The 13013-nt window shown below is 34.0% G+C and overlaps 1 protein-coding gene across 1 annotated transcript in view; it reads right to left on the bottom strand.

Moving 5' to 3' along the window:
- Positions 1–6207: 6207 nt before the first annotated feature.
- LOC113003382 overlaps positions 6208–13013 on the bottom strand; it is an 88310-nt gene continuing 81504 nt past the window's right edge. Inside the window, exon 3 of the mRNA XM_039454035.1 lies at positions 6208–6384. Coding sequence (XP_039309969.1) covers positions 6353–6384 — 32 coding nt within the window. The 3' untranslated portion in view covers positions 6208–6352. The remainder of the gene's footprint in view (positions 6385–13013) is intronic.

The raw sequence follows: 13013 nt of genomic DNA, 5'->3' as shown, positions 1-13013 counted from the left end.
TTTCACTATGTTAAATTCTAATTAAAAAAAAATTATTAGATGATAAAGAATAGACCTTAAGGTATGTCCAGTAAAATTTTTGCGATGATATATCAAAAAGCTGGTGACTAATTTTGTGTAGAGGGTCCAGTGGATCCTATGTGACCATTATGTTATTATTTGGAAGTATAATATTTTATATTATAATCTTACATATTGTGTGTGTGTGTGTGTGTGTGTGTGTGCGTGCGTGCGTGCATAATACAAAATTTTTAAAAATTTTAATTTCGTTGCATTAAGACTCATAAATAATCTCAGCAACCATCCGAATCAGCACACAATATTTTTTAAATGTTTTTTAATATTTATTTAATATTAATTTTTTATTGTACAATTTATTACAACAAAAATATTTATTAAACATTTATTAAATATTTATTTAACATGTAACGCTGGTACTTTTCGGTGCGGCGGGATTATCGGAATACTTTTTGGTGCGGCGGGATATCGTGATCGCTTGCTCGGATGTGCTCACCGGATGCCAGGGTTTTCTGTAGTAATAAGAACTCCGTGTTGAGTACAATGATACAAACGTAAAAATATATTTCTCAAATGTAGTTGAAATACAAAAAATAACAATCCACCGGAGTGTTCGGTTAAACAACTATCGGATCCACGCAAAGTAAATGAACGACGATTGATCGGGCCGGACAAAATATAATTCACTACGCAAATTAATATTTAAACAAAAGAACGGATTTGGGTAACTAAAGAAACTAACGGACGGACTCGTATTATGCGCTATGCGCTCGGAGTAAATAATCGGAATGCTTGGTTAAACAATGATCGGACCCGCGCAAAGTAAATGAACGATAATTGATCGGGCCAGACAATTCACTACGCAAATTAATATCTTAGCAAAAAAACGAATTCGGATAATTCATAATCGGAGTTGCCGTGAAGCGGTAAACTTAAAGTGCTGTTAAACGGGTCGTGATTGGCCCACGCGACGGCCGGTCGCGATCGCGGAGTCGACGGTACGCGGTGCAACGGATGTTTCCGCGATATGCGAAGGTGGTCGACGTTTAGAGACCTAAGTGGTCTCTCCCCGCGGGGCGTTGTCACCCCGTGGGGGTAGGTTTATAAATTGAGCCGGGGAGCGGCGTCGAGTGTTCCTGTTGTTTTTGAGAATCCCCGAGAACGGACGTGCGAAACGGACGGTTCCTATTAGCCGAGAATACCCAGCCGCGCGAACGGAGGATGGGATTGGCCGAGTATTCCCAGCCGTTAGGAACGACGAGTATGCCCGTCGTGGGATAGTTGGAACAAGAATGCCCGTTCCCGAGGAGGTGCTCGAGGATACCCGGCGCAGGAGAGGAGTAGGTGCGAGATCGATGGCTCGGAGCGATCTGACTTCGGCTGCTCGCTGCCGGCTTATATAGCGGTCTGCGCGGTCGGACGTACCAATCAGCGCGCGCGGCTGTGCCGGCCGGAGTGGGAACGCTTGCCGGACGCGGCGCGCGACACGCGTGGTAGCGTTGGGTTAAATAAGTCAAGATGATTGGTTGGTGGGCTATCGCACCGTGCGCTATCGGATCCCGTCCTTCTTCATCTTGTCCTTTTCCTCTTTCCACTTCTCTTGCTTTTTCTTCATTCCTTCTAACTCTCTCACAATACCCTTTATTAGACTTTCCTCCATCCTTTCCCACTTTCTATTACTGTCTTCCATCCACTCCCTCATTACTCCAAGCATCGAGATCTCTCTCTCCCCCCATCCTCTCCACTGGCGATGATCTCGCCGTTTTCTTGTTTTCTTTAAACGTTTGCTCCTTTTCCGCCTCTCCTTCTATTCCCATCCCCTCCATTCCTTCCGCTAATTCTCTTTTTTTTCCATAATTCAAATACCACTGCACTTCTACTTTGTTCTCTTCCCTTAATTTTTATTTCCCTCGTTTTTCCTCCTTTTATACCCCCCAATATCTGCTTCTCTATCTCTTCTAACTTGTCTCCTTCCATTTTTTTTTTGCTGCTGCGCCGTTTCCGCTCTACTATGGCCTGTGGGCGTATTCTCTAACTTCATAGCGACAATTCGTTACAGCGTCGTTGCGCATATATTATACATGGTAGAAAAGCTGCGTAACAACACGATATCCCTAGCTATCGTTAAGAGTTACAGAATACGGCCTCTGCTGTTCTATGATCTTGCGAACGCGCCTTTACTCAACACTCTCGATTTTTTTCCTGCAGTCTCTTCTTTCCTATCGTGCTTTGCAATCGTTCGCGCGCGCTTTGTTTTTCCTCTCCTGTCCCCTCTTCACTGCTCACCCACTTTACTTTTCCTAACCTCTCAGTCTTTTGCACACACTCCCAATCACTCTATCTCTTTCAACCCTTCACCATTCATCTTCCTCATACACTTCACCTCTCTACTCCTGCTTCTCTACCTCTCCACATTCCACACACTCCCTCCTTTCTTTCTTTCTTCTTGCTCCCTGCCTTTACTACAAAATCGCTATCCCATCCACTTCTACATCCTATCGCTCCGAACGGAAGTCCGATTTAGTACTAGTATTTAGCGCATTAAAGCGCATTAAAGTTCTCGTTGTAAACCAAGGAAATGCCTTCTCATACAAAATACACGGGTGACACTCGTTTGGACATAGCTCGATTGCACACCAACTAATCATCTTGAATTATCTAACCTAACCTAACCAACAGAAAAACTTTATGCATCGTCCGCTGTGAGTGGTGGTGTCCAGTCGGTGCTGTGTCCAAACGGGATTCTCCCGAAGTACACACATATCGGTGCGTATTTATTGTGCGTTTTATAATTTTGACAATTTTGTAATATTTTTGCAACATTATTGAAACCTTTTTTATGAAATATTATTATTATATATCTTTGAAATATTTTTGGAATATTACATTGCAACTTGTTAAAATGTTACAACGTTTCTGAAATGTTACTGTAAGTTTCAGTGCCGTATGGCTTAAGAGGATGCTATAGTGACCAAAGAACTTCCTCGACGTCGGCATTGCAGATTATTTTTCGAGGGAGACCAGGCTATCGCTCTTTGTCCAACGCATAGATCTGTCTTTGTTTTTCGATTATTTCGCCATCTGCGAAAAGACCTATCAACTACAGCCACTGCTCTTCTTGCCATCGTTTACGTGCGCTAAGCAAAATTTGGACACGTACAGCTGTTCACCTATTAAACTTTTTTGTTAGGTTATTGACTGAAACAATACACAGTCAGTGTTGTGTGTTAGAGTTTTCTGAAGTTCGCCCTGGTCTCATTTTATACATACGAGCTGCAGAACGTCAGTAAATAACAAAAATTAACATTGGTTGACAGATCCACGAGTCGAAAATAAATGAATTTTTAACTTTTTGATCGATTTTCTCATAAAATTTACCAGAGCAGACTTTGTTTTGGTGCGTACTTTTAGTTTGCGAAAGGATTTTGTGATCTAAAAGTCAATTCAAAAATTAATGAACACTGTAATGGTCGGTAATTTCCGTCAGTATAGCATCCTCTTAACTGTCTATTTATTATTTAGTTCAATATGTAGATGTTGTTTATTATCTTCATTACCTTTCTTGAATTCTGTTTAATTCTGTAAATCAGACCTGTTTCTTCCACTTCTTCCTCCGGTCTTTCTTTTAAAATAATCGCGTATATTCTATTGGAAGTATAAACTAATTTGGTCCGTTTTTTTTTTGTGGTTAAAAATGTATTTATTTCAGAACAAATTGAATAAACAGATTAATCAAAGTATTGTCCATCACTGGCTACTACTTTGTCCCACCTCTCAGGCAATTTTTGAATTCCATCTCGAAAAAATGTTTCGTCTTTTGAAGCGATTCAAGTTAGGAGCCAATTTTCGATTTCTGCGAAAGAAGTGAACCGGTGTCCTGCCAAATCGTGCTGCATCCGTCGAAATAACCAGTAATCAGATGGAGCGATGTCCGACGAATACGACGGGTGCGGTAAAATATCCCATTTGAGCGTTTCAAAATAAGTTTTGACGACTTTTGCGACATGAGGCCGTGCGTTATGTAGCAGAATAACTTTGTCATGTCGTTCCTCGTATTCCGACCGTTTTTCTCGTAATGCACCGCTAAACGAATCAATTGTAGCTTATACCGATTGCCCGTAATAAATTCGCCAGGTTGTAACAACTCGTAGTATACAACACCCTTTTGGTCCCATCAGATACACAGCATCACTTTCAAACCATGAATATTTGGCTTTGGTGTTAATGTTGAGATCGAAACCATTCCCTACATGATTTATCAGTTGGAGCATTGTCACCATAAACTTCTACCAGCATTCGATGCGCTTCAGCTGCGCTTTTCTTTCAATTAAAACAGAAAACTAAAACTTCCTGCAAATGCTGCTTAGTTAATACAAAAGTTGACATATTCAAAACAGTAAAAAACAGAGGTTTTGAATGAAACTCAAAGCGATATGTACTGAATATTATTGACAGATGTCTAACCTCTCTGAAACCACCGAAATCAGCTGTCACTATAGTATTGTTCGTTTTGTCTCTCGGGAGCTGCTCGGAGTCGCTCCGAACGAACTCAGCGACTTGATAGTGTTCTTTTAGACGGAAGTGATATAGAGGACAATCGGGGTGAAAACTTGGTTCTGTTTTATTACCTGCCGTTAGAGCAGTTGAGAACCATTCAGGTCCACTCAGAGTTTCTCTGTAATGCTTCACCGTGAAACGACAGTTCAAGTTGGTTCCATTCAGGGGTGCGTTCAAATTCCCCACCCGGGTGCACCTAAATGTCGTTTTATCTTCGTTGTTTACCGAATGTTAAACAAGGATAGAAAGATGCTTGGGTGCACCCGGATGAGGAATCTGAACGCAGCCCAGATTATACAATAAACAACCGCGTGTTTTGAAATATATAAACGTTTAGTGCCGTGGCGAAAATGATAGCGTAAAGCAAGCGGGAGTGTAAATTGGGGCATCAGAACGTAAATAAAGCGTGTGAAAAGTGCAAGGTTAGGTAAGTTAAGCAGAATGGCTAACTTATTCTAAGGTTTTATAGATTTTAAATTGCTGAAAACAAAAATAAAATTGTTCTATCACGTTACATTTTAAAGTTATTTTAGTTCAAAGTAATTAAAAATGCAATTTTTGGCATTTTTCAGTTCAATTTTCTTTAAAATATGACGTGACAGAATAATTTCATTAGCAGATTTGTTATCAATGATAAAAATTTTATAAAATTATTTTATCTAGATTGTAGTTTAAAATTTGTGTCATAGTCAGTATTGCGCTTAGGTAAATTAAAATTCATCTAGTTAATCATAAGATAAATTACGTGTAAATGTATCTTAGATAAGAGGAAGATTTAATTTGAATTTATCTAGATAAAAGTAAAAAAATATAGTTTTATCTAGATAATTTTCAAATAATATTGTTATTGAGCAAAACAATTTAGGATATGAAATATGCACGTTTTTATTTCTAAATCAATATTTTTTAAAAATAAAAGTTTTTCAAATAATTTAATCTAATAAAAAATATTCTTCATTGAATTTTAATTAATATGCAAATAAAAATAAAAATTAAAAATAAAAAAAGTATATAAATATAAATCACATTATATAATAACTGACAGTTCTTGTAAAACTTTTCAAATTTACACTATTGAAGCAATTTTTATATTACACTACTGTTAATCTGAACACATTTCGTGTCGATCTATACTACCAGTACTAAAAATCTGTCATTCATTATTAAGTATCTATAGATTTTCTGTACTAACAACCCAGGTAGAACATAAAACTCAAAATGACATCATAATGACATCACTTAAAAGTCATTTCGGAAAAAATCATAATGACCTCATTCGATACATTTTTAGCGATGTTTCGGTGACTTATTTTTGATATCATATTGATTTTATTATGACTCCCAGAAAGAAGAATATTACGTAAAATTAAATGGTAGAAACTTTATTTCATCATAAATTATTGTTATAAAAGTAATAAACTTCATTGCACAAATAGCACTTTCCCAAGAAGAACAAAAGTGAAATTATAATATTATTTTGATTGTTCTGTTCTCCTTGGATTTACATCCAATGCTAAAAAAAAAAATTATTATATTAATATCTATTATTAAAAACAAATGTTAATCAAATATTAATCAAAAATCTTTTTATAATAAAAAAAAAAAATATATAATTTTTTATAAAGTAACATCTCTTGACGTTTTTGGTATCGTTAAACTCATAACCCATCTGCTGACTTTATCAGAGGGATACTTTTTTTTTGGTGGCCATTTGCATGTATTGAGAGAGTAGTTTATCCATGATGATGGAACAACAGCCACCGTTTCTTCCTGTGCGTTATCCAAAACAGGAAACTTCACAACAACATACTGCAATACAAATCATCAATATTACATATTAATACAAGCAGTAGAGTCAATTGTAGGGATTATAGAAAGATGAGCTTACTCTAATAAAAAAACGGGATGAGTGGAATGCAAAGGAAAGTATCATTGCTATCAGGCATAATAATACATTTTTCTTTAACATCTTCAATCTTGCAATAATAAAATGTGTTTTGAAATTCCGATACTTTAAAAATACCCAACTTTGAAGATTGCATAGGAAATGTATAATAGTTTTTATAACGTTTGAATCTTTTTCCCACAACAATAATGCCTCTAGAGGAGTCAATCACACAGTATAAACGTACAACTTCATCATCGATAGTTTTGAAGTACCGATTTGCTTGATTTGTTCTCAATGTAAAATCTTTAGTGATAACAGTAGCATACTGTTGACCTTCAAGCGGTAAATTATAACCATCAAATGGTTTCTTCAGAGTCACAAAATTGGAATCGTTACGAGGGGAAGGGTTTATCAATGCACCTTGCGTGCACCCTTTCTATATCTTTATTAGCCAATTGTTGTAATGGTCGATGAGTAGAGCGTAATTAACTTTTTATAACACCCAAAAAATTTTCGTAAGGAAATGCACTAAATGAATCCAATGTACCTCTGTTACGACATTCTTTAGATAAATGAACGAGAGAATGAACATTGTAGACCACAAATTCACGCCCAAACGAATGAGCCGACTGCATCACAAACTCTCTTAATAAATAATCAGCAATCTCATTCATTGTTTCAAAAAGATCATGTCTACAGAAAATGTTAATTGCACAGTGAAGAAGGAAGAAGCACTGGTAAATATTATTAGGCACACGGTCTTTTAAAATAAAAATACAGTCATACAATATAAATCTCCTAAATTCAGTGCCTTTCCACTTTTCTCTTTTATTACAAACACCTAAACTTCTCGGTTTCCGAGTAAATTCTAATAGAAAAAAGCCAGCAATATCATTTAACACATTATTGATTTCAAACACAGTCACATTTGGCAATGTGCAACGAGAACGCACACTTATGAAAAAATTAAGCATTCTTTTAACAACACCTAGATACACAAGATGTAGTGCATCCATACGGAATTGAGAAACCATACCAATTCCAATATCCTCTAATATTGAATTACCGATGGTAAGGATCATCTCTATTGCAAAAAGATTCATCTGTACGAAGCGGACAGTCTTGTTCAAAGAAACACATTCTATTCTTATAATATGTTCCTCGTACAGTGCACTTTTCACATCCATGGTAGCTACCATGCGCGATACATTTCTTTACAAATGAACGAGCTTCAGCATCTAGGACATAATTAACAATTCTAAATTGATATATGTTACCATTACTCCACTGAAATCCATTTTCTTGTAAATCCGCTGCTTCAACAACAAAGTCATTCAGATAAATATTAACATCACTAGGTTTTCCAGGGCCCAAATAAACAGCAATTAAAAAGGGATGTTCAAAATCTTGAAACTTGCCAAGAATAAGCCAGAAATGCATTTCAGAACTTTTGCTTAAAAGAATGCCATCTATATTGACATCTATCGCTATTTCACCGTGTTAACGAATGTATTCATCAGAAAGTAGTTGTCGAATGTTCAGTTTTACTCCTTTGTACCAAAACAGCCCGTTATCCATATCGTCGACAATAACTTTTCGCGAAGAACGCAACAGAGTCTTGTGACTCTTAGGCAGAAAAGAAAAAATTGGCCCTAACAGAGTCAACAATGCATACTTTCTTCTTCGATACTCCACGCAAAACCCATTCTCTTAACATGTTTAATAAATAATTCTTCACTTGCTCTTCATTATTAAAGTTTGATTCTAGATTTACATCACTGTGTATATTATAATTTTGCTCAACACCGTCGTTATCTCTATTTTCATCCATATAGTCTGTAATAGTACTATTATTTTCACTGCAATTATTGATAGAATTATTGGATAAATCAAAATTGCTATCCAAATTATGATCTAAATTAGGGGTATCATTCTCCTGAAAATCTATAACCTCCCTTTCAAAAGAATTATCACTCTCAGGGTCAAAGTCAGTAAGATTTTCAAAACTATAAATTGTATTATTGTCACTACTGTCAGAATAAAGTACAGTAGATCTTGCAGCTCTTGCTTGAAGTTTGGCTAACCTAATTTGTTACGCAGCCCTAATTCTATACTTTGATAGTATCTTTCGTTCAAATTGCTTAGCCTGTGAATTTAAAATAGAGAAGTCAGATACGAAATGGTATGATTAAATTAGATTAAATAACAAATAAGTTAGAAATAAGGAAAAAGTTGAAAGGTTAAATCAGACTGGAAAACTTCAGTTAGGTATAATATAGCATTTACTCGAATCAGGCGGTGCAGAAATATGTTAAGAGATTAGAAAAAAGATTCTTTTGATAAAATAAGTTCTACTTACCTTATTATTATTATTTCTAGACATGATAAAGCGACGTGTTAATATGTTGCTCGTGCACTCGTGCTCACTCGTTTGCTCACATTGAATGGCAACAGATCATACACCATACACTACACTAACAGATTAGCCAGATCGCAAAGATGGCAAACAAATGAAGTATTCGCATTGGCTGTGATTATCCTTACATAAAAAAACCGCGAAATGCTTCTCGCCTGTAGAAAGTTCCCGAATTGTGGTTAGTGGGGGTTATAGAAATTCGCGCGGAAATAACAGAAAACGATCCGAGCGAACTCTGTTGGACGATTTGTCGTATAGCTATTCGTATATATATGAAATCTCAAGAATTAGTCATAAAAAGATCATCTGTTTTAAATATTATTAATTACTTATTTATTCTATTGTTTACATACTATAACAATATATTGAAGTGGCATAAGTTTTTCTACAGCAAATTCGATAATCTTAGGAGGCTTAAAATCTATAATTTATTTTGTCATCTACAAATCACTTTCGTGTCATTTTGTCAAGATAACTTTTAAGTGATAAATAAAGTCATGATGACATCATCATAATGTCATTATGAGTTTTATGTTCTACCTGGGAATGACCTTTCAGATCGCAATTCATAAAAAAATCTGTTAAGATAAATAGTAACTTCAAACTTGGAGATCAAAGACAATACTTCATTCTCGTTATTATTCATATTATCACAAATAATTTAAAAAGGAAAATATTTCTTTTATTTAAGATAAAGATGGAAATAATATGTATTATAGTAATCTATAAAAAGGTAAGATAAAGCTATTTTTTGTCTAGATAATTATCTAGATAATTTTATATAGATAACGGCAAATGCAGTGTAATCTCTTTTTCATTCTGCAATGATTAAATTCTTGCTAAAAATCTTCAAATCTGTTTTCTAAAGTAATCTGCTCTAAAAAAGTACAAAAAAATGTTTGTATTTACTTTTTATTTTTTATGCGTGTTCTAAACGTTTTAAACAATATTCAAGTATCTTTCAGTTTTATTGAGATTTTAGTTTTTTTTAATCAAAAATAGTTTTCTAGTAATATAGTATCGGGAATTTAAATCTTTCATGCCACAAAAAGAGTTCCGTTTTAATCAGTCAAAGTTTGATGCAAAAAACCAGTCACAACTACTTTCGCTATTTGACCCTGCATAAATTTTTGTCGGAGTAGCAGAGCCATCAAAGTAGGTGAAGACAAACAACTTACTATCGCGGATTGCAAGCGTTTCGTTACGTATGTAGTCCAGCGTCTTCTCATTTCTCCTCAGTTCTAATAACGGTGATCGCTATGGAAAGGAGGATAGTGTGCATATATAATATCGCGTAACATCTTCGCCATGCGGTGTGCATGACGTCGTTAGAATCGGAGGAAAGCAAGGCCGACGCGCGAAGATACAAGAAGACATGAGGATTTCGTCGCTGAAAAAGACGCATATTTGGATGAACGTTGTTTTGTCTCTTTTTTGTCCGCACTTTGACAAGAAATGTTATGTTAGGTAAGCCTTTATCACATATTTCTGATCGTTATGTTATAAAATCACTTTTCGTTACGCCCGTCGACTGTAATATGAATTTTACGAGTCACCAATCATAATTGAACAAACGTTACTCGTGTGAAAGCTATGAGTTAAACGGACATGGTTGAGCGGTCAAGTTCGAGCGGATTTGTGAGTCAGTGGGTTTCTCAATTATATACACACACACAGACACATTTAATCACTTTAAAACGTATAACAAGAGGTAATGGCGGCAATTAGTAACTTTTATTTGTTTAAGGAAAAAAGTCTTAAAATTGATATGACTTTGACAAAAAATAAAATTTTGCGGTTACGCTAACTTTAAGTATTGTTTTTTATGTGTAAAAATAGAAAAGTGGAAATATATATAACTTATATTTAGCTGAAATCTAAATACACTGATGAAATAAATGCTAGTTTTAAACCGCTTTTATTTTTTTTTTATAAAAAAAGCGATGTTTTAGAAAATACTCTATAAAATTTATATGACAAAATATAAAACATGTAAAAAAATTGTAAAATTTATAAAAAGAAATATTTGTTTTCTGTAATATATATTGATGCAACAATTGTTGCGAGATTAGAATCTGATTAAAGATTATATTTTCAATGTTAAGTAAATCCTAAGTAAATTTAATTTTTAAATATTACAATTATTGAAATATGCACATTATTATATGTATAATGCATGACTTTCTATATCTTATGCCAATTTCTACTGAATTATATTACAGTTTTACATTACTGTATCTTTTTTCAATAATTTAAGTGCTAATCTTTAAATAACATCATATCGCGTTTATCAGATTTGCTACTTCAAGATTAATTGTGACACAAATATAAGTTGTAAACATTTCAAAAAAATGCAAGTTTCAAATAAAAAATGCTAAAAATACGTGTTTTTGTTTTGTATAACTAGGAATGTACGAGACATGATCATTTAACTCTTAATCATAGATGTATAAAGAAATTTCTAAGAAAAAAAGTTGAAGAAAGATACAGGAGAAACGTATGAATTAAGTAAATTGACGATCGAGTTTTTTCTGTGCAAATTATCACTTCCTGTATTTATTTTCAACATTCATTTATTGTGTATGCAGTAGTATCTGCGTGAAACGTATCGCTACTTTGCGTTACTATAAAATTAAGGGAATCTTTAAATTGCAACATTTCTCTTGACAAATTATTTACTAGAAAGCAACAAACCACAGAATTATTATGCAGACAAAACAGTACATTAAAATAAATTGGAATTATATAATTTTAATAACAAAAATAAAATAATAAATAAAATCTCGATTTTATTACAAAATCTTATTGTTAGATCCCAAATGTTAATTGTATTTTGATTTTTTAAAATAAGTCTTAAGAAAAATTTTTGTTCTCTGGAATATCAATTACGGATCTGTCCTTGACTATGAAATTTTATGCGTATCGTTCAGTAAGCTTGTGCCTTGCATGGCAAATTACTTATGAAGGAATGAATGTCAACAGATGGATACAAATTTTGTCGCTTGTATGGCAATGAAATTGTTTTATCAGAAACGTCGGAACTGGTAACGAACGATTATTGAGTATATCGCTTGGAAACAAGAGATACGGCAAAAAAGGATTTTAAGATATCGCAGCTGTTTCAAAAAATTATTATTCTGATATATGATATCGCGATGGATTACTCGACGATTTAGTTCAAAACAATAATCTCAGAAAATTTAATTCTTGGATCTACTATATTATATTAGAAAATTACATTTTGAATCAATAATTTTATAAAATATATTCTTATTTTTTATAAATAATATGTAAACATAATATTCAAGCTTTTGAATCATAATTTAAAACTAAAAAAATGTTTAAATTATTAAAGGTTTTTAAAAAATTAATTAATGAAATGTACAAAATGTATATTAAAAAATTAATCGTTACATCACGATTATTAGTAGCGAAAGCTATTCTTAGAAGTCATAAACGTTCTTATAAAATTGTTATTGTAAGATTTTAATGCTTACAATACTTTCTTCATTTTCTTTTATAGCGAATCAGTTATATTATAACACTTTGCAATAATTATATTTAAAAAATGTGGCTGTGTGTGTGTGTGTGTGTGTGTGTGTGTGTGTGTGTGTGTGTGTGTGTGTGTGTGTGTGTGTGTGTGTGTGTGTGTGTGGATGCGTGCGTGCGTGCGTGCGTGCGTGAGTGCGTGCGTGCGTGAGTGCTTGCATGCGTGCGTGAGTGCTTGCATGCGTGCGCGCGCGCGCGCCCACAGTAGCGAAACGAAGTTAACGACGCGTAAATAATATCGACAAGGTTGCGCAGCTCTTTACTCTAAAGAATCATTTTCGAATTGTTTAATCATTCATATTTTAAGCTCCAATTGTGTGATAAACAGATTATGATATGATTACTGGCTATATAATGAAACGTAACAGTAAAACAAGGTCTTTTAGGTCTTTATGTAAATTTGTACTTCGCAAATTTGGATTGGATGAGTTAATGTATTTTTTTAACTAAATTATATTAAAGTTAACGGCTTATAAAATTTAATGACGTTAAAAGTTACATGAACTAGAAACTTTCAATTAACAATTAGTTTACAATTAAATAAATTTAAGCTAAATTAAAAATTTTGAAAATTATTATTTATAT

Source organism: Solenopsis invicta, chromosome 1 (assembly GCF_016802725.1).
Source record: "Solenopsis invicta isolate M01_SB chromosome 1, UNIL_Sinv_3.0, whole genome shotgun sequence".
NCBI classification, from domain to species: domain Eukaryota; kingdom Metazoa; phylum Arthropoda; class Insecta; order Hymenoptera; family Formicidae; genus Solenopsis; species Solenopsis invicta.
Note: the sequence above shows the minus strand (reverse complement) of the source record. Positions and strands in the feature narration are given on the sequence as shown.